This window comes from Sciurus vulgaris, assembly GCF_902686455.1.
Source record: "Sciurus vulgaris genome assembly, chromosome: 2".
Classification (NCBI taxonomy): Eukaryota; Metazoa; Chordata; class Mammalia; order Rodentia; family Sciuridae; genus Sciurus; species Sciurus vulgaris.
In genome coordinates, this window is record NC_136462.1 from 27,154,761 (window position 1) to 27,176,395 (window position 21,635).

At 49.6% G+C, this 21,635-nt stretch overlaps 3 protein-coding genes across 5 annotated transcripts in view; 2 read left to right on the forward strand and 1 right to left on the reverse strand.

The window, feature by feature from the left end:
* Window positions 1–4,403, forward strand: part of TMED8 (transmembrane p24 trafficking protein family member 8) — a 48,644-nt gene extending 44,241 nt beyond the window's left edge. The window contains exon 6 of the mRNA XM_079130183.1: window positions 680–4,403. Within this exon, the coding sequence (XP_078986309.1) occupies window positions 680–714 (35 nt within the window). The 3' untranslated portion in view covers window positions 715–4,403. The remainder of the gene's footprint in view (window positions 1–679) is intronic.
* On the reverse strand, window positions 3,471–16,211 carry GSTZ1 (glutathione S-transferase zeta 1; the record flags this gene model as incomplete). Of its 2 annotated transcripts, none has more annotated exons than XM_079130189.1 (9): window positions 3,471–5,742; window positions 6,384–6,433; window positions 7,048–7,100; window positions 7,576–7,654; window positions 9,285–9,410; window positions 9,719–9,799; window positions 10,406–10,473; window positions 12,213–12,264; window positions 15,942–16,211. In XM_079130189.1, the coding sequence occupies 9 exons, from the start codon at window positions 16,209–16,211 to the stop codon at window positions 5,616–5,618; spliced, it is 906 nt and encodes a 301-aa protein (XP_078986315.1). In that variant the 3' UTR covers window positions 3,471–5,615. The 2 variants fall into 2 exon arrangements, with proteins under 2 accessions (XP_078986315.1, XP_078986316.1); XM_079130190.1 differs by lacking the exon at window positions 15,942–16,211 and adding an exon at window positions 12,566–12,973.
* Window position 16,212: 1 nt separating this feature from the next.
* The window catches only part of POMT2 (protein O-mannosyltransferase 2), a gene marked incomplete at its 5' end in the record, with an annotated part of 38,417 nt that continues 32,994 nt past the window's right edge, over window positions 16,213–21,635 (forward strand). For both annotated transcript variants that reach the window (XM_079130157.1, XM_079130156.1), the window contains one exon: window positions 16,213–16,670. In XM_079130157.1, coding sequence (XP_078986283.1) covers window positions 16,213–16,670 — 458 coding nt within the window. The remainder of the gene's footprint in view (window positions 16,671–21,635) is intronic.

Consider the following 21,635-nt stretch of genomic DNA (forward strand, 5'->3'; position numbering starts at 1 on the left):
GTTCAGTGATTGAGTGCCCTTGAGTTCAATCCCTGGTACCCACCCCCCCAAAAAAAACCCCAAAACAAACAATGCATAGGCAGCTTACATGTAGCTAAGGATCTTTATTTAAAGTCACGTTTGGAATACTGGCTGTATTATGTCACTCTAACACATAATAGAATTAAGATTATTATTTTAAAAATATTTTTAAAATTGTAGATGGACATAACACCTTTATTTATTTTTATATGGTGCTAAGGATGGAACCCAGTGCCTCACACATGGTAGTCAAGCACTCTACCATCTGAGCCATATCCCCAGCCCCCCAAGATTATTTTTTGACTCTTAAAAGCTTTCTTATTCATCATATGATTGACCTTGACATAGCACAAGATTATATAAGGCAGCTCACAAACTGCAGCTCTGAACATTCAGCCTTGGTGTTCTTTGACCCACATAGTTCCAGCTTAAACTCAACAACTAAGTTCTGAGTATTCTCCCACAGCAGAATGGTGCCTGTGGCCATGCAATCAAGAGCTAAGTTAAGTTTCGTTGAAAAGTTGGGAGGAACCAATAAAATGAATACTTATTATACGAACATGTGTACTCACCTGCTTATCTAGTAAGTTTATCACTTTGCTTAATATGTAAAACTTCTGTGGAAAACAATTCCTGTGCTCTTTGATTTGTTCTCGAGTGTCTCCTGGCAGCACCTCCTTCCTGAAGCCTTAATCCTTCCAAAGCATTTGCTGTGTCTTACTACTTCATCTGCTTGGAAGACCTGCCACATCCGATACAGTATCAGGCCACTCCAACATCTGCTCTTCATCTGCTGTGGCCACTCCCAGTCTGGAAAGACTGCATATCAGGTCTCCCTGGGCCTCTAGCACATCAGGATCAGGTGTCTGCTGAATGTCCCTCACAGTCTGATGAGTGATATAGAAATGAAGGGCTTGACTTTGACCACTCACTCAGCCTTTTGGGAGAAGCTCCTACTGAAAAATGTCCCCTGAAAAGGTGATTGCCTTTACTATTTCAAAATCAGGCTGAAACTTAATCCCTAAAGCAACAGTATTAAGAGGTGGGGCCTTTCGGAGGCGATTAGGCCATGAGGGCTCCACCTCATGAATGTGATTAGTATCTTAAAAAAAGGAACTGCAGGAACCACTTAAGCCCTTTTTGCCCTTCCGTCTCTTTCACCATCTGAGGACAACATTGAAGGCACTATCCTGGAAAGAGACCAAGCCCTCACCACACACTGAACCAGTTACCTTGATCTTGGATTTCCCAGCCTCCAGAACTGTGAGAAAATAAATTTATGTTTTTAAAAAATTATCCAATCTTGGTTATTTTGTTATAGTGGGTATAAATACACTAAGACGGTCTAGGGTTGGGTAATGCATCTGACACCTGAAAATAAGACTTTATTTGCAGACTTGAGGGAGTCACAGAGGAGGTTGTTTTAAAAAACTGCTTGTGGAAGCTTAATTATTGGTAGGCCATTTGATCTGAATTCTGTGCATGTAGGAAGATATTAGTTCCTTTATGATCTTCTAGACCCCAAAAAGAGAAGTTAGAAGAGGATGGGAGGGGAGAGTCAGCCACAACTGTACAGGATGGACATCTTTCAACTTCATGTGCATTTGTGGAGTGAGACTAGTCACACTGCTTGATACTGAGATAACAGGTAGGACAGGAACCCAGCCTAGAAGAGCTTGAGGGCACTCTGCACTCATGCAGGGAAATTTCCAGCAAAGTTCTTATGGGAATAGAGAAAGGGGTTCCCCTCTCAATTAACCAGACCTGGGTCTCTGGAGGATGGTTTCCTGTGGAGTATGGATAAAACCAGCAAAATCTCAGGTCTCCACATTTCTGAACAGCAGGACATCCATCCATGATAACCTGGACTCCAGTAGAAGCCCAGGGCTGAAAACACAAGATAGCCTCACTCTGACTCAACACTGCGGGCCCGGAGATCAGACAGACTGCTCCTTTCTCCTGATCTGCAGTCATTCAGTGACACCAGGACCTCTGTTCATCTACTACCTCCCCGATACTTGTTTCCATCCCTCAGTTGATCCTAAGTGGTGACCTTCCTGGTCTTGTTTTCTCAGCCCTCCCAATTCCAACTTCCAGATTCCCCAACTTTCCCACAGCCCCAGTCTCCAAAATCCAGGGGAGTTTTCAGAAAAGTTGCTGCTGAGGCTCCTTGGTTTTGGATGAAGAGGGAGACGAGGATGGTTCCTAGCCCTGGCCTTGAGACCTTTGTGTTGCTATGGACAGTGAGCAGAACTTCCCTGTCTTAGGATCTAGCTTTAAAGTACAAAATGTTTTGCAAAAAGATCATGAAATAAAGAGACGGACTTCTGTCCCCCTAAAGCCAGTGAGAACCCGAAAGCTTTAGTCATTTTCCCTGGGTCGTGCCTATAATTGATTGTGAGATCCCTGCAAGGACTGGCGCTTTCCAGGCGAGTCTCCTCAAAGGATTCTGGAGTGAGTTTCTTTGGTTAAGACACATCTGTTTTTGTGGGGAAGGATGGGTTTGTCTGGGTTTGGGAGGGCGCAAGATAAGAAAGGAGGATGTGATGGTTAATTCTATGGCGACCTGACTAGGCTGCAGGGTACCCAGATGAAGCACCATCTTGGATGTGCCTGTGAGGATGTCTCTGATGAAATTAGTATCTGAATGGGTTGGTTCAGTAAGGTAGACTGTCCTCCCCAAGATGGGTGGGCATCATCCAATCCACTGGGGCCTGAAAAGAACAAAAAGTAGAGAAAGGAGGAATTCACACCCCCGCCCCTTTTTCCTGCCTCATTGCTGGAGTTAGAATGTCTCATTTTCTCTGGTCCTTGTACTTCCACCAGTGACTCCTCTGGTTCTCAGGCTTTTGGATTGAATTACATCACCTACTTTCCTGGGTCTCCAGCATGCAGATGGCAGACCATGGGACCTCTTGGCCTCTATAACTGCATTTGAAAATTCCATATAACTCACACCCACCCCCACCCTCCTCCATATAGCCTGCTAGTTCTTGATTAATACAGAATGCCTCACTGAAATGTCATAGACTCCAGGGATTTCTGATGATTCCATGCTGAGTCCACAGTAAAAGCCACAAAATTTGTTTTTTTACCAGTCCTCCACCTGGGACTGATTTTCACATTACATGTGATGCTTATCTGAAAATTTCTTTTGAAATAGGACCTGGACTATGGGAAGATACATGTAAAATGAGTTTTGTGCGTTAGATGAGGGATGGTTTTAAATACTATTTGATAATGGAGACTGTTACCTTTTTACCTGACTTTTGTTTTCCTTAAAACCCATAAATCCTTTGCCACCAGTTTTTGGGATGGTGGAAGGAGCCCCAGGATGAACAGGTTAATATTTGGATGCTATCTAGGAGGAGGAGCCCTGAGTTGAAACACATGGGCTCCTAGAAGTTCATCATGGAACAGACACACAAGCAGAGAGCCAACACACACAGTTGAGTGGTAGTTAGGGCCAGACACGCTTTATGGAGGACATAAAATCAGCAACAGCAAGGTCCACGTCTGTCAGATGCACTTCACACCTGCACACATCCTGGCTCCCAGCTTTGGGAGTCACCTGGGAGTGCTGCTCCATGTTGGCAGACTGAAGGGAGGGAATGGTGAAGTTCACTGCTAGTGAGAGCAGACCAGACTGTTCCCGCCTAGGACGATTCCAGGTCGCCCTCTCCAACCTAGTTCTCTCTAGAATCATACAGGGAAGCGGGAGTGGTCTCAGGCTGTCTGTTTCTATCCTACATGTGGATTCTAATTCGTTCTCTTGCTTCCCAGAAGTCTCTTGAACTTTCCTGTGGCCTGGAGATGAGACTGGGGAGAGGCAGGCAGTTGGTAGCGCCTGCTAGCCCGAGTCGGGCTGGAAATCCTTTTGGATGTGTTGGGCTCACAGAGGCAGCGGTTGGTGAGGGGCCGAGTCGGCTGCCTTATCCTAGGGCAGTGGCGGCGGCAGCCCATCTGGCCAGGCCCAGCCCGAGGCTGGACTGCTGCTCCTCTGCAGAGCTCCCCCCGCATCTCCAGGTCCGGCAGGCGCACTGCCACAGGAGTGGCAGGTACATGCCTGTAGTGCGGGGTCTCGCCCTTTCCTCTGAGCTCATTTTCCCTGTAGTCCCCAGTTTTAATCACCTTCAATTTCAGACATCCAAATTTCAGGAGGTCATGACCCCTGGTTTCTGGGAAGAGATCAGTCCTTTACCAAATAACGTTTCTTGTAGAGAGAGACCAGGTGAGTCTTATCCAGTCAGGCAAGGCTGCAGTAATTTAGGGAAGGGTCCAGATGGCAGCAGGGCAGGACCGGGGGTACACGGAGTCTCCCTCATCACGACCCTGTCTCATCTACCTTCCTCTGCTTCTCTCTGGCTTTGTGGGGACAAACCCACCTTGGGAAAAAGAGTGGCCCACTGGTTATTCTGGAGCTTGGAACCAAGGTCTTTCAAGAGAGGAAAGGCCGCAAAAGAACTCAGAATGAGAGGGGAGAACTAGGTGTCCTAGGATTGGGCTGCAGAAGAGGGACACGTGGTTGAGAAAGGTGGCTTCCATTTGAAACAGGCATGTAGACCCCAGTCCCGTTTAACCTCAGCCACGTGGGAGAAATGAAATCTCAGGTATGGGTCATGAAGGTCATCTCGTTTCACCGCCAGAAGCTACTCTAATCTCCCTACGTTGTCTCTGCCAAGAATTGGTCCTGGTTCGATGTGAGCACTGCCAAGCATGGGGACATGTCCCCACTAGCACAGCCCATGATGAATTGTCACCTGGCTGGTTTCCTGAGCTCAAGTTGACCACAGTGACAGTTCACACTGCCAGCAGGGGCAGCCTACCTCCTGTTCGTAGGACCACTCGTGGCTGGATTTGCCCAAATTCCTAACCTTGCAACTGGTACAGAGAATTCTGCCCCTGGAGGTAAGGCCCTGGTTTGAGCACCGGCTGGCTTCTCGTGAGGGAGCAGAACATTACTGATGGTACCACTCCCTCTCCTGTTGGTGACTAGGTGCTTTCTTTCCTGCTCAGTTCTCTCCGGATCCTGATTCTCGCAGGCAGGCGTCTGGGCTTACTTCTCTTCCTTGCCCTTGGGTTTCAGGGCCAGGCCTATCACAAAGCAGGCAAGTGGCTGACCGACTGACTTCCTGTCCTGAGCCCAGTCATGGGGGGTTCCAGCTGGGAGTCGGGGGCAGTGTTCAAATTCTGGAACCCAGCTCGGTCTTAATAAGCTGGAGGCTGGGCTGCAGTTAATGACCAAATTCTAGCATGGGCACTCCCTGAAGTCAGTTCAGTAAGGCTTCCTCGTGGCACTTGGGTAACTTGTGGCATTTTAATCGATATTCTCATTTTGTCTTCGTGACTGCCCTGTGACATAAACAGCAGATACCATTTCTGCCCATCACCTCCTGACACTTGACAGATAAGAGGACTGAAGTACGACAAAGTTTAGGGGGAAGGCAGCACCAGGTCTGGAGTTCAAGTTCAAGGACTAAAGCTAAGTCTCCTGTCTGCCCATTTAAGGCTTATTTCCAGGCCTGTTCAGCCCACCCAGCATCTACTCCTGTGTCCCCTCCCTGTCCATGTGCCAATGTGGCAAGGTTTGGGAGCTAGGCTCTCAGCTCAGCAGGCGTATCTGGCTGTCGACGAGGGTGAGACACCTGGAAGGCCTCCAGCGCCAGCAGTGCCTTGTTGATGCGGCTGATGATAGGATAGGGGGCGAGATCCACCTTGAACCTGCGGCAGAGAAACACCTTGTAAACCATGTTTTTTAGGGATATAGGGGAGCCTGCCCTATGGGTAGTGAGGAAAGTGGAGAGGTAGGGCTGGATGGGGTCCATGGGGCCAGTCAGGGAAGGACAAGGAGGCGGCCCTGTCATGGGTAGCTCTCTGGGTGTGGGTAGGTCTGGTGTGGTATCATTTGGCATATCTGTTACCTACTGTTCCTATCTAAGCAATGACTCTTTATTGAGAACCTACTATGTGTGAAGCCCAGTGCAAGGCACTTCCATGTCCCTAATGCCCAGCATGATGCCTTCCAGAGAGGTACCTACTCATGCTCTGTGGAAGGGCTGCTGGAGGAACACAGAGGTTGACCTTCTTGCTGGACATCCCGTTGTCTGGAGACAACAGGGTGTCCACAAAGTGAGCCACCTCCTCTTAGAAGCACAGGCTGTATACAGGACCACCTGGGTGCAGTGGGCATGGTAAGGGCATTTCATTGGTTCTCCACCCTGGCTCTTCAAGGCTGAGGTGACTGGTGTGGCGTGGCCTCGTCAGTCGGGGAAGGGTTTGCATGAGATGCTGCTCCAGTGGCTGAAGTGGAAGACCCGACTGGCAGAACCAGGAGAAGGAAGGGTGGTGCCGCTCTCTCTTACCTTTCAGCATTTGCCACCTGAGGCGCCAAGCACAGATCAGCCATGGACACCTGAAAGGAGGTCGGGTGGGTTCGTGTCAGGATGAGTGCCTTAGACTCACTGGGTGTGTTCTCTGTCACTGTGCTAGAGGTGTCCGTCCATGATGTTCCCATCTGCTTCAGTTTTTCCACCCACCCCTACCACCCACCCTCACCCTTGCTTCCCCTGGGTCTACGTGGCTCTGTCCCCCAGAAGGACAGCACTTATTCTAGGCTACACTGCAGTTACCCTGACAACCAACCCTGTGGGTGGACAGAGAAAGCTCGGCTGGTTTGGTGGATGTTACTGTGCTTGTGGCCCTTGGTGAGAGGACACTCAGGAACCAGAACTGCCACAGGTCCAGGGCCTAGCCTGTAGGAGTCAAGGCACCTGGATCCCAGAATCTCAGGATTAGGAGAGAAGGGAGATGCCATCTCGCCTAGTCCCTCATCTGATGCCTGGCCCACTACCCTCTCCCACGTGTGGTCTTCTGGCCCGGACCCTTCACTCCTCTCAGGGAGCGGAGCTCCCCACAGAAAGCTGTCTGCCCAGAGTGGGAGAGGATGGGCGAGTCCCAGTGGGAGAGTGAAAACCTGGGGTCAGCACGAGGGAGGAGGCTGCTGAGGGCAGATCTGGGGACACTTACCTGGTCTCCCACACAGTACTTCCCTGCGGTGCTCTGCAGGATCTGCTCCAGAGCTGTGGGGAGGCCACACAAGTAATCTTACTCCGGGCACGGAGATGGGACATTAGCCTTTTGGGCCCTGTCCTCCATACTTATAAAATGGGTGGGTGGCTGAGTGACAGGTTGTGGCATGGGTGCTGGAGGGGATAAGGCTGTCAGGACTGGAAAGTTTTCTAGGGACAGGCTGATATTTCCCTGGGTTCCTCAAGTCTGCTGCCACCCACCAGAGGGACAAGACCTGCAGCTGGCAGGACAGCTGCTCCCACACTGACTGGCTGGCACTCTGCTGGTCGTGGTTTCTTGACTGGGGTGGGAAAAGCAATAAAGCAGAAGTTGGGCCATCACCCAGCTCTGAAGGGCCTGCCACCACCCAGGCCACTGTCAAGACAGAAGCAGTCTGGCAGGCTGGTTCAGGTGCCAGGGCCCTGTGCTCCAGGGTTACTTCTCTAAGCCATCACTCTGGGGCAGCTCACAGGAGTGAGAACTCACCATCAAAGCCAGAAATGATGGCCTTCTGGGCCACGGGCAGCTGGTTCTCCTCTTCCACTTGCTTTAGGACAGACAGGTTCTGTGTAGCCCAAGAAAAGTCTGTGATTGCTCTGGGAGCCACCTGGGTCTTCCCCTCAGCTACGCCCTGCTCTGAGCAGCTCAGTTCCCATCTGCCCCTGGTTATTTACCTACTGGAGGGAGCCATCCTGGTAGCCACCCTCTCAGGCTGCTTATAGTCCAGAAGCCATGTGATTCTGGCAGAGATGTACAAGAGTAGGGACAAAGGACAACTGCCATGGCACGTGTGGCCATAACCTGAGGCCTGTTTGTCTGACCCAGTGCTTCTCCCTCATATGCTCCCATGTTAGGAGAGGGAGGGCCTGGGTGGGGGAGGGGCACAGGACTGGCTTCCAGAGATTTTGACTCTTGTACCCCTGCAGCCACTTTACTTCTGGACTTCAGTTTCCTCACCTGTAGAATGGAATTTTCTCTGCTGCAGTGACACGGGAGTGGGGCACAGGTGCACAGAGGTCCTGGCCTTGGTCCCTGTTCTGCCACTACTTAGCTGTGTCACTTGGCTGTCACTCCACCCTTCTGGGGTTATTTTCTCACAAAGTCAGGAGTTAGCACAGATGAACAGTTTTATTTACTTATTTATTTTGTGGTACTAGGGATGGAACGCAGGGCCTTGCACACTGTAGTCAGTGCTCTACGACAGAGCTACATCCCCAGGCTCTTTTTTAAAAAAAGTATCTTTCTAAGTTATATAAGCTGACCTTGAACTTGGGATCTCCACCCTCAGCCTCCAAGTAGCTGGGATTACAGGTGTGCACCACCAAACTCAGCAGAAGATCAGTTTTAGTACTTACTTTTCTGTTTTACTAGTGAAACTTAGAAAAACAAAACAAAACAAAACAAAAACCCAAAAAACCCCATGAGAATCCTAATACAGGCATCTCTTGGAGAGACTGTGGGCTTGGTTCCAGACCACTGCAATAAAGTGAATGCGGCAATAAAGCAAGTCACATCCATTTTTTTTATTTCCCGGTGCTTATAAAAGTTTTGTTTACATGATACTGTAGTCTATTAAGTATGAAGTAGCAGTATGTATAAAAAAGTGTATATACCTTAAGTTGAAAAATACTTTATTGCTAAAAATGCTAACAATGGAGTGAGCTGTTAGAAAAATGGCACTGAGAGACTTGCTCAAAGAATGTTGCCTCAAACCTTCAACTTGTGAAAAAAAATACAGGGCTAGGGAGATAGCTCAGTTGGCAGAGTGCTTGCCTTGTAAGCACAAGACCCTGGGTTCGATCCCCAGTACCACAAAAACAAAACGTAACCCCAGAATCTGCGGGGCACGATGAAACCAAGAGCAGTAAAATGAGGTGTGTCTGTATTGAACACAGCACAGATGAGAGGGAGGCTGCTCGGGTTAAAGCCAGAGGCCTGGACCTGAGCCCACCCAGCCCCTTCCCTGCCACCAGCCCTTTCTCCACGTTGAGCCCCTGTAGTTGCATCTTTGGAAACCGAGGGCTTCTTGGGTGGAGGATTTCCAGGATTCCTGCCCACATCAGCCTTGTGGCTAGGTCAAAGCCCCCAGGAGTCCTTCTCTGACTTCCTGCTACCCCCATTTCCAATCTAGACACCTCATTGTGGGCTCACCAGTGTGTGAGAGGATGAGTGTGAGAGGCGTGCAAGGGACTCACCTGCAGAGGTTGGATGCCAGAGGCGATGAGGTCAGAAATCATGCGCACACTTGCCCTCTTCTTTGGGTCCTGAGGCAGGAGTGGTGGAGTGGGCCGAGTTTCCTCCAGGTACTCAATGATGGCCAGCTGTCCAGAGGGAACAGGAGTGAGGGAGAGGACCTGAGGGGACCCTGGACCAGAGGAGAGAGGGCTTCACCTCTACTTCCTTTACCTTGCCCTCCACAGCTGGAAGCCTTTGGCCCTTGTCCTACAGATCTTGGTTCCCCACATGCTCTACTCTCTCCTCACCTCCCCAACCTCTCTTCCTCTGACAGACATCCACCAAGCAGCTGTATATGCTAGGTTCTTTGGCCACACACAAGTGAGAAAGAGATGCCAGGCCCTCTCATCCAGGGTACTGCTCCTGTGAGGGGCCACCCAAGCCCTGTACTCACTGACTGGCCAATGGTGACTCCATCAATCTTCAGGGCTGGCACCTGCTTCATGGGATTCACTGCCTGGAATTCCTTAGAAAACTGTGGAGACAAGGTCCCAGTGGGATAGATGGCTTGGCTTGAGTAGGCTAGAGCAGAACCAAGCAAGTGGGCAAACCCAAGGCCTGCCATCTGTGCATACCCCGCTTCCCTGGGGAGATCCTTGCTCCCAAGCCCAGGCTAAACCCTGAGAGATCTGTGCATTATCTGGAACCTTAACTGCTCCTGAGCTTTAGGCTTTTCCCCAGTGGCCTGACTATTTGACTTTCCCTGCATCTCACACTGTGACCACCAAGGTAGGTCCTACCCTAGCCATCCATGCAGGGGGTATGAGATGCTGCTCCAGTGGCTGAAGTGGAAGACCCGACTGGCAGAACCAGGAGAAGGGAGTATGGGGCAAGGACTCAGTGGCTACACACCCTGATGCAGTCAGGCATTGGAGAGCACAGGCTGTAGTGCTGTACCTGGGGCTTGGACCTGTCTCGTGGTTCCTTTTGCTGCACAGCTTGCTACCTTGTCCCACAGGGAGAGCCAGCAGCATCTTCCAGTCATAGGGACCATGCGACATAGGCGTACTTATGGGGGCAGACCCCTACCTGGTCTCTTCAGTCTAATTCCCACATTTTGGTCTGGGGGCAGCCTCCTTACCTGTTGCCCCCCATCCTTTATGAGATTGATGGGTATTATCTCATAGTCAATGCCTTTCAAAGCCAAAGCTAGAAGAGACCACAGACAGGAGATCAAGGCTCAGTTTCTTGCTATACTCCCAAGGAAAGAGCCCTCCCAGGGTGATATGAGGCTGCCAAGGGGGGAGTTTCCCCACACTGCTAGATGGCAGACATACGGCCTGGCACTATCCCCTTCTGTCCAGCTTTTCTTGTTACCACCCACCACTCTACCCGGGTGTGTGAGACTCCACCTTTCTCACCCCTGAACTCTTAGAGACCTCACCCTCTGGACCTTGCAACAGGGCCCTCCTGCCCCATGGATGGTGCGATGAAGGAGTGTGAAGGCATCTAGGGGCAAAGGAAAGATGCTCAGAGGACCACGCAGAGCATACACAGGCCAAATGACACCTGTTTCTATTTAGAGAAGAATCTCTTTCCAATCCATTCTCTCTATTCTCATTTACTATAGATTCCAGGATGGCACTGGTGGTCTCAAAGCATTTGCAGTGACTCCAGTGACCAGGTTTCCTTCCATCTGGCAAACACCAGGGGCAGCCCTAGTGGAGAAGAGTGCATATGTATGTGTACATGTACGCTTGGCTATTAAAACAGGGTGCTAGCTGGGCTCTGGCAAGCACCAAGGAGCAAGGAGAGGAAGATGTGACACGTGAGGACAGCTTGCGAAAGGTCAGGTTCCTCCTTGGTGCTGGTCAGCTCCATCTGGAGAGTGAAAGTGGCGGAGGTCAAGTGCAGAAGCCAGAGCGTGAAGGCCCTAAAGAGACAGCACTCCTACTGCTCTGCGCTCAGCCAGGGCATAGGCTCAAGGGCCCAGAGATGGGGACATCTTGGAGGAAAAGTTTCTCCTCACCCCCGGTCCTCCTGCTTACTGACTCCACAGACACCAATCAAGTGACCTGGAATGGGGCCGGGGGCGAGTGTCACACAGTGCTTTGCACTTAGGGCCAGGCTCTGGGGGCAAGCTGCCTAGGTTCTATTTTCATCCGCTTCCTTAGACAGCAGTCAAGTACTTAATGGGCCACTTGCTGCAGTTTCCCCAACTGACAAGCAGCACAATGTAGTAGTTAAAAGTGTGGATTCTGTCTGTGGTGCATCCCCAGCATGAAACAGACCACCAGGGGGACTGTGGAGCCAGACTATGTGGCTCAAATTCCAGCTTGGTTTCTTAGTTGCTACGTGATGCAAGTTATTCACCTTCCTGGGCCTCAGTTTCTTTATATATACAACAGGGACAGGGCTTTCAGAATGAAAGGGAATTGTACACACAAAAGGACTCGGGGCAGAGCCCTTTATCAGTAGAGCTACAGTAAAAGGATGACCTTGGTCAAGGGTTGTCTTAAGCTGGAGGTGGGGGCGGTGCAGGACTAAGCCAGAGGACTGTGGTTCTGCTCCCTTGAAGCCTCTGGTTGACACTGGTAGTTAATTTGACACATCAAATAAGAATCAGGGAGGCCAGCTGTTCCTCTGTGGGTTACCAGGGACCTCTGGATTTTATAAACCTGTTTTAAGCATGGTTGCTAAGGGGCTTTAGAGAACAGAGAGGGGCAAGTAGCAGTGCCAAGAAGAAAAACAACCCCTTCCTCCCACCCCCGGCTTGTTCTTGTTGGACTTCCTGGGAGGAGGTGCCATTCAGGGATAGGGTATCCAGGAAACTAGCGATGCTGGTTGCTGGGGCTGAAGTCCTGTCTGACAGCACACCCCTTCTGTCCCAGGCCAGCTCTGCACCTGAGGCTTCTCTACCCCACTCCACCAAGGTACTCAGCTCTTACCAATTCGAACTCTCCATGAGCAGGAGCTTCGGAAATAGGAATAAAGGATGGGCTGAGGAGAGAGAGAGGACAAGGGGTATGTTAACCCAGGCTCATTGGGTTTCCAGCCTCTGAAGCCCACTGGAGTAGAGGGACCAGCCCCAGGAAAGGGTCTCTTGAGCCACCACGGCTTCTTCCCGTCCCACCAGGCCTCTGCTCAGGACTGCACTTGGACATCCCAGGGCAGACTTAGAGCTCTCTGGGTCAGAGGCCCTGGGAGTTGTGTAAGTCCCTTGGCTCCCAACTGTGCTGGCATGAGTCCCTGAGGTCTTGTGGCCACTAAGGGGGCAGCAGCCTTCAGGGGCCTGCCTTACCTTGCCAGACTCTGTCATAGTGCTGTGGTGATCCTCAGCTTCCTAAGGAATGTCCCCTCTCACAGAGCTACAGAGGGATGAACCCTGAAAGGGCAGGTCCCATGAGCCAATGGGGAAGCTGGGTTAGACAGGCGCCAGGGAACTTTGGCTCCAAACACAAGGGGCGTCTCTTCCACCAGGGGACTTTGACACTGATCACAGGGGCAACTCTTTCTTCTTGGGAAGTTTGTTATGCTCCTGGTGGAGCTGTCTGATGTCCTGGGCAGAAAATTCAGACTGGCTTTGAGTTGGCAGTGTGTGTGGCAGAGTGGGCAGGGAGCTGGCATCTCTGGGGTCCAGATCCAGTGCAGGATCCAGCCCTGCATAACTTTGGACAAAACTTTTCCTTATCTAGTCTTCAGTTCCTCTGCTTGTAAACAAAGTTACCCTAAAATGATGGCAGAGATCCCTGCCAGCAGTGGCAAAAAGACTAGGAATTGTAATTTTTTTTATGCTTTGGGGTCTATCTCCTTTAATTCCCCACCCTCCAGTCCTCAACTCCCAACTGGTCTCATAAAAATAGCTAGCACATGTGCCCATTCACCCTAAAGGTGAGGTAGCAACTAGCAGTTCACAGGGCCCCATCTGGCCCTCAGGTTTTCTGTTGATCTACACATTACAGATGGTTCCTGACTTAACAGTGGTTCAACTTAATCATTTCTCAAATTTACAATGGTATAAAAGAGATATGCATTCAGTTTAGACACCATACTTCAAATTTTGGACTTTGATCTTTTTCCAGGCTAGTGATATGCAGTACAATATTTCTTTAAAATGTCAGGTGGCAGCAGTAAGCCACAGCTCTGTGATCACAATCACAGGCTGATCATAAGGCGGAACGACTGACAATCTACAGTGTACTGTGCTGCCAGCACTTTTTGCAATATTGTATTTTGACATCCTATCAAGTCTACAAGATGCCCATTTGTGGGGCTGGGGGTCAGTGGTAGAGTGCTTACCTAGCATGTGCAAGGTCCTGGGTTCAATCCCCAGCCCCCTGGGGTGGGGGAGGATATCCATTTGTGTGTATAAATAGAACTTTTTAACACTTTATAATAAAACAGTCTTTGTGCTAGATGCTTTTGCACAACTGTGGGCTAATGTGTTCTGCCATGGTTCATGCCTGGCTCATTTTTCTCATTTTTGCTATCTTCAGGCTCCTAAAGACAACAGTGTGTGGCTTTTCCTCTGAGATTTAAGGAACTGGTGCTTCTTGGGTAACCAGTATTTCAAAGTGGGATCCAAGAAAGAGTAACCAGTGATTAATACTCATGAATTTCCCCCAGACACATATTCACGTGGCTAAGAGAACTTGGTAGAATTTTTCAGATCACCCCTGTCTACTACCTTTCAGACTACAGACATGTTACCAAAGTTCCCTCTCCATCCTGCCACCCCAGCACCCCAAACTTCTATCTGAACCTGCTTTCCCCAGCCCTACACTACCAATGCAGTCTTCTAGGTGGACGAGGACACAAGTGGGAACACAAGCTCTCCCAAAGTGGTTCCCAAGCCCAAGAGTACCAGCCTGCCTTGCAAGCACCTTTTGTGGGGAAGGTGAAGATGGTCCTGGCACAGAGAGCTGGTGACAAGCAAAAAGTGTCTTTTGCAGAGGAGAAGCTGGGCAACTACAGTAGGATTCTATTGGGAGATGTAACCCTTTCCTTATCTGGCTAGGCTGGAGGGGCCTCCTGGATCAATAAACAGGGACTGCTGTGAGGGACTGACTACTAGAAGGCAGACTAGGTTGGAATCACTGAAGAAATGTCTCACCTAATGAATAAATGCTACACCTCTGACATGTATTAAGATGATCAGAGTCACAGTAAATTCCACTGCCCTCCACTATGGCCCATAAGTAGGAAACTTCTGCATTTTCTCTCACTAGTGCTAACTATATACAGTAGTCCCCCCTTATTTTGGGGGGATATGTTCCAAGACTTCCACTGGATGCTGCAGCCACATGTGGTATCACATCCTATATATACTGTTTTTTCTTAGACATACATACCTAAGGTTCAGTTTATAAATTAAGCACAGTAAGAGATTACAACGATCAGTAATGAAATAGAATACGTATAATAGCATACTGTGATAAAACTGCCAGCATTGCTACTCTTTAGTTTTGGTGCCATTATGAAGTAAAATAAGCATTACTTGAGCATCAGCAGTGCTGAACCTCTGTAGCCTATCTGGTAACCAAGACAGTTAGAAAGTGATCAATAGGCAAGTGGCCTCTGCAGCCTGGATATGCAGAACAAAAGGACTCGCTACATCCCAGGCAAGATGGTGTGAGATCTCAACAACCCTCAGCAAGGACTGCAATTTAAACTTATGAATTGTTTATTTCTGGAATTTTTCACTTAATATTTTTGGACCACAGCTGATCACAGATAACAAAGCACGGGAAGAGAAACAGATGAAGGGAAAGTACTGTAAATCATTCCCTGTTACTTTTTGCACTTGTACAGTTAAATTTTAAGCTCAAGTAGAGCGTCCATTTCAGTAGCATGCTTGGAAGAATTCAGGAAATCAAATATGCATTCCAATTACTCTCACAATTTTTATTATTTTGCAGTGCTGGAGATCTTACGCAAGGTCTCAAACATGCTAGGTTAGCGCCCTTACTCCCTCAGCAGTTTTTTTAGCCATCTCTTACACATGGTCTTAAGGACTCCTAAATTTCCATTTGGAAGTGGGAGGGGTATATGTTATTAACGTGATCTAACGTCCTAGGGATGCGCCACCTTCCCTAAGGAGCGGTTCTCAAACTTCAGTGCGCTCGAGACTCATGTGAGTCGCTTATAAAACATATTCAATCCGTTTTATCAGAAGGTGATACAGTGGCTCTAGGAAGGGATAGGGGAAATGCAGGTTAAACCCGGAAAGCTCCCCAGACTGTGACGGCTTAAAGTGCCACCGCTCCCCTCTCCCCTGGGGCTCTTAAAATGCAAACTTCTCTGGAAAGCCATCCGTCAACGGTTAGGAAGACCAGCCGAGAACGGCAGAAAAGCGTGGAAAGGGGAAACCAGGACCGACGTTTTGAAGCCCTAGAAATCTGGGCAGCTGGGGACCTGGAGGACGCAGACAGGAGAGGGGTGTGACCGGACGCCACGGCGCAGGCTCCTCCGGGAGCGCCTCCACCCCTAACTTGTCGGATCCAATGGCCTAGCGGGCAGCGCGCAGGCGCAGAGTGTGCCCGGCGCGACGCACGGCACGCCGGGAGTCGTTGTGGGAGCCGTGGGCGGGGCGAAGAGGCGCACTCTCGGCCCCGCCCCCAGCTTTAATCCACGTTTACCAATTAAGCGACCCTCTCCCCCTAGAGCTCGGCACAGACCTTCCCAGCTTGCATCTCGCACTTCGGGAGATCCCCTCTTCCAGCCAAGAAAGTTCGCTCCCGGGACCCGCGGACGACTGCGGCCCAGTGAGAGCCCCACGAGTTAGAAGTTGGCCCTCGTCTGGGTGAAGCGAGGTCTGGCTGGAATGGACTTCCCTGCGGCCTTTGGCTGGCTCCTCCCCGCCGCCCCGCCTCCTCCCCGTCTCTTGCTCCCGGTGCTGCTGGGAGTTGCAGTTCCGTGAGCCGGTCCCCATCTTCGCGTCCTCCCATTATGCTCTGCGCCTCTTGCCGCCTCCTAGTGGCCCGGGCGGCCACCACGCTTCCCGCCCCACCCAGAGGCCGGGGCCCTGCGCTCCGCTACCAGCGGCGGGAACTACATTTCCCAGGGCACCCCGAGCCGCCCTCTTGTGACTCCTCGGTGGGCCGGCTGACAAGACAAAGCGTGCCTCTGGGCCGAAGGGTGATCCTGAGGAGGGGGAGGATGCCGCCGGCCATGGGCGGAGGCCTGGCAGGGTCCGAGCTGCGTTCCCGGAGGGGTCGCTGCGGGTCCCAGGCTGCTAGGGTCGTGGGTCGGGACGTGGCTGCTGAGGCTGCAGCACGAAGCCCCAAACGGCCTGTTCGGAGCTCGCGACGCTTCGAGGCGGCGGGCCGGTGGGCCCTGCTGGCCCTGGTGACGCTGGTGTCCTTTGCCACCCGCTTCCACCGCTTGGACCAGCCGGCGCACGTCTGGTGAGTGATGGGAGGGGCTCGGCGGGCACCATGGCAACTGGGAGGCGGGACGCCGCTCTCTGATTGGCCCGGGGACTGGAAGGATTCACAGGAGGATCCCAGGGTCCACTGTGGAGGGAAAACTAGAGGTTGGCTTGCTTGAGCTACAGTCTGGGTGGACTGGGTTTGCTCTGGTGGGGCACAGTGGGACACTAGGATCTGAGGAAGCAGTCCTTATTGGTGGTGCTGGAATGGCTCACTTCGCTTTCAAACTGGGGCTCTTAACGGTGCTCTGAACTTTATAAAGAATTGGAAATTCTTCGTGTAGAATTGCCCAAGGCCTGAGTTCCTCATCTGCGGGATGTGCAGGCGTCAGCAGAAAGGAAAATTCCTAACTGGGTACTTTCGTCCTGCACATCAGGGCAGTTTGAGCATCCAGGGATGGTGATAAGGATTCCAGGAGGTAGATCTGAGGTTGTCCTGTGAGAACAGATTTATTTTCTTGAAAGTTTTATTTTGTATGACACAGATGCTTTCTTGAGACATGATTAGATTTCATCAGTTAAGCTTAAAAAGTAACTAGGAGAAGTTTTATATGATCTGAAAAGGGTTAATTTGTCTGGCCAAGTGATATCATGTTTTCTCAATATCACTAAGGAGAAAATTAGCAGAGGATGTCGGAAATGACCAAAAAGCCAACAAGTGTTGCCCCACTTTGACATTAATAAATTAACCATGACACATTGTTGTTTGGTGACTGCTGGTAGAAGGTGTGATGCTTTTGCGTTAGAGACAAAGGACTTTATTACAGAAAGCGGGATAAGTATTGGCATGTTGGAGTCGGTTTCATTTACGCCTCCCCAAGGTCCCACGGAGTGATGCTATGAGCTTGAATGAACAACTGCATACACTGTGGGTTGTATGGAGGCTATCAGGCTTGGGGAATCTTCTGTGTTATTGCAAGCAGTAAGCAAACCTACTCTTTGTCCAGGAGGGACATGTTACCTTTTTTTTCCAGGTTGTTTGCTGCAAATACAACCCTGACAAATGACCCTAGTCAAGCACAGGCAGGGTCTTGCATTCTTGGCATACCTAGCAAGGTTTGTGGGTGCACGAGACATGGATGGTGGACTCTTTCCCAACAGTACTTCTCACCCCTCCATTCTACACTGTCTTGACTTTTCCAGACTTTCACATGAATATGCAACTCTGTTAGCTACTCTGATGAACTGGGATGACAGAGGGAGGGACCAAATCTCTTTAATTTGTTTCATACAGTATTCATGGGATTCCAAGAAGCAGGAGGAGGCCAGCCTTCAGTATTTACCTCAACTATGGCCTCCAGAGTCCTGAATTCAGCCACCTGTGAATAAATCCTCTTTGAGCTGGAGACCATTAAGTCTTATTTCAGACAACTGAGATGTACCCTAAAGCCCGTCTACTATCCATTATGATCTGTGCATAGGAGTTTAAATTGACCTTTGATCTTTGTTGTTACTGTCAGTAATGACAATACCCACCCCCACATTAAAAAAAGTGACCTCCATGCCCAATGGAAAGACATTTGTGGCTCATTCTTCCTTACATCCTTAACATACCACCTGAAGGGGCATGGGTCACTCAGTTCAGACACTTTGTTACATTTTATTTGTATCACCATCAGATTTGATTTAGATCACCATTACATTGATTTGGTTAAGCCATATGGGAAGTGTCACCAAATAGTTGCAGTTTCAGTCAAAGTATAAGGCATAACCCAAGGCCCCTACTACATCAGGGCAAGCATATGATTGGTATCAGATTGACAGAATTTGCACACATACGAGGAAAGTGCATATTTGGGAGTTGATGTGGGTGTCATCAGGCACATCAGTAGTCATATCCACATGTGTTTTCCTGTTTTCATAGCCACAGGTCAGATTGCCAGCTTCAGCGGTCACTTGACTTAGGTGGACCATCTGAGTCTTTTTCCAGATTTTGTTGCTGGACCTGGGCACAAAGAGAGCATTGTTTCACTTCACTTTATATCTCCAGAGATTTAAGGTGTTCTTTCCCTAACAGTTTGGGTTATTTCCTACAACTACCACATAATTAGTGTGTCCCATAACCTTTCCCCCACTTATCCTCTACTAATATCTAGACCTTTCTGACATGAGCATTATTAGAAAATTGGGAGAGACCCATTATATCTTCTACATGACACATATAAGCCACTTGAAGAGCAGTGTACCGAATCAAGTGGTCATTATGTTTATGCTCTATGACTGTCACTCCAGTGAGACCATCTAGGTGACTGAACTAAAATTAGGTTTGAATTCTGTAGACCCTTCTCCACCCTTCCCAGCCGATCTGGGGCTTTTCTAAGGGAAAGGACAGACAAATCATGATCAGGGAAATTTTAGTTTTTGAATAGGTTTTTATAACTCTACTCCTTTTCCTGATCATTACCCAGTTGGTGACCAAGAAGAGATGAACCTTTCTGACAATGACTGCATATGGTGACCAGACTGCTCTACTGAGTTGTGCAGGCCTAAAGGGGGTGATGGAGGTAGAGTCAGAAATCTCCGAGGAGACTATAAAATGCTTGATAAAATCAGATACTGTGGATGATAGGGATTGTGGATTATCTATGAAATACCTTGTCTATTGGCTCATTGTTGGGTGGCCATTGTGACAAAAAAGTGATCCACTGTCAGACTAGATGGTTTAGAAAGCTGAAAACATGACAGTTTAGTTTCAAGGGCCGCAGAATCAGATGGCTGGACTAGACCAGCCACAACACTGGACCTGAAGAAGTGTCCGCAGCAGTGAGATACCAGTGATGAGCCCAAGAAAGGAACAAAGTCCAAAGGTAGTCAGTTCCTAGGAGCAGGTGGGGTCAGTGCTCCATGCATCGTGACTTTCTTCACTGCAAGACAGGCAGGAAGTGGGAGTGTGGCCTGCGGTGGTGGCTTTCAACACCTGTGGACCTTTATTTTGTGCCCAGTTCATGATGGTAGATGTGTTTCCATACCTGGTGGTGCCTTGATAAATCCAGGTGCCTATGGCTGCAGTTTGGATGGTGCAGCTTGATCAGCAGCTTGGTTGCATAGTCCTGTCAGCATACCGGCCCTGACCGTGGGCTCCACAGGAGTGAATGAGCCAGACTGTCCACTGGTAGGCAGTCGAGTTTGCTTCCCTAGTTTTTGGTTCCATGGAGAAGTGTCTTTAATCCCTCAGCATTGAGTCTCCCAACTGGCATATGATGTTGGCCATCCAGAGTTGTCACTGGGGCTGAATGGTTGCTGCTTCTCAATGGACATCATCAGCTTCTTAAATTTTTAATTTTTTTTTGATTTTTGATTTTTAGTTGTTCTAATTAGTTATACATAGACAGCAGAATGCATTTGATTCATTGTACATGAATGGAGCACAGCTGTTCATTTCTCTGGTTGTACGTGATGTAGAGTCATAGCATTCGTGCGGTCACACAAGTACCTAGGGTAATGATGTCAATCTCATTCTACCATCTTTTCCACTCCCCTGCCCCCTTTCCTCCCCTCACTCCCCTCTGCCCAATCGAAACTGCAAATTCTTAACATCATCAGCTTTTAATAGCCTAACCATCAGTGAACCAGGCACAGCATTTTGAGGAACCTCTGTGAATCAAGGGTCCCACTGAGCTACTCCCATACTTCGGTGAGTGGAGAGGGAAATGATTTCTTTACCCACAGAGGGACTTGCCACTTTAATGTAAATCTGAGATGACTCCAGGCTGGCTATCCTCCTGTGTGTACCATTTTCCTAGAACACAGAGCCCTTCCCTCATTGGTCTAGTCCAGCCATCTGACTCTGCAGCTTTCAAATCCAAGTGAACCCTTTCCAAAGTAGGAATGTCATGTCAGAGGGGCCTGGGATACTCATTTCAGAGTTCAGTCAGTTAATAGGTGTCCCTTTAGAAAAGGGTGTACTTGGCGCGTTTTTCCAGCAGGTGGCGGTGTCATCCTGGTGACTCAGTGTCCCAGCAGCCAGCCAGTTTTTAAAGCTGTGATCTCCCTTTCCCAGAGTTTTCTTTCTTTCTCCTGGACCACTAGGAGGAGACAGACAGACAGGATCACCTCTGTACACACAGCAGTCCTTGAATGGGATAATCCTCTTTGACTCTTGTGGGATCAGTACAATCTATACACTCAACAGTGGATGCCACGTTGAAGTGGCACAAAGAGCCCTTACCACAAGGTCACTCTCACTTCCTTTCTCTACTGGGAACTTGGCTCAAGCCCTGTCAGTTGAATTCAGGCACTCCCCGCTCCCACCTTGAGCTAATGGGGCTAGTAGGCCTACATCAGGCACCACCCAGAGGTTATGCTACTTCCCGGCGAAGAGTGTAGGGGTGCTGGATGTGAGCAGTGGGGAGAAGCTCTTTCCTTCTTCACCCCTCACTCGGTTTGGCACCACATTTTCCTCAGGGTTCTGCCTAGTGTCTGGTGAGCCCTTGGGTTTTGGGTTCCTTTTCTTTTAGTTGCTGCACATATCCCTAATGACTGTCCCTGCAGTTCTTAGTGCCTTTGGTAAACCCTGCACCTCATACTCCCACCTCCTCCGCTAGCATGGGACTGGCTGGCAGGAGGTGTGACTCCTGTACAATAGAGCCCTGAATCTGGAGGGCTCCCTGGAGTCTCCAGCATACCAGGGTGGGTGTGTATGGCCTTTGGTTCCCCTTTGGGGTCATGGAAACCTTGGCCCTGCTTTAGATCATCTTACCCTTTAAAGCAGCTGAGGCTGTGGTAGGGGGAGAAATCAGCACATATAGGAAGATGGTGACCCTGAGCTGGTATGCAAGACACATTTGCTTTTGACTGAAGTACACAGCTCGCACAAGGATTTTCAGCGTTGTCATTTTAATGGAAGTACTGTGTTGGCTAGCAGGACCCTTTTGCTGCACCATTTATGGATGCTTTGGAGACTTCTGACTTAGCAGTCACTTCATATTGCCCTTTGACAGGG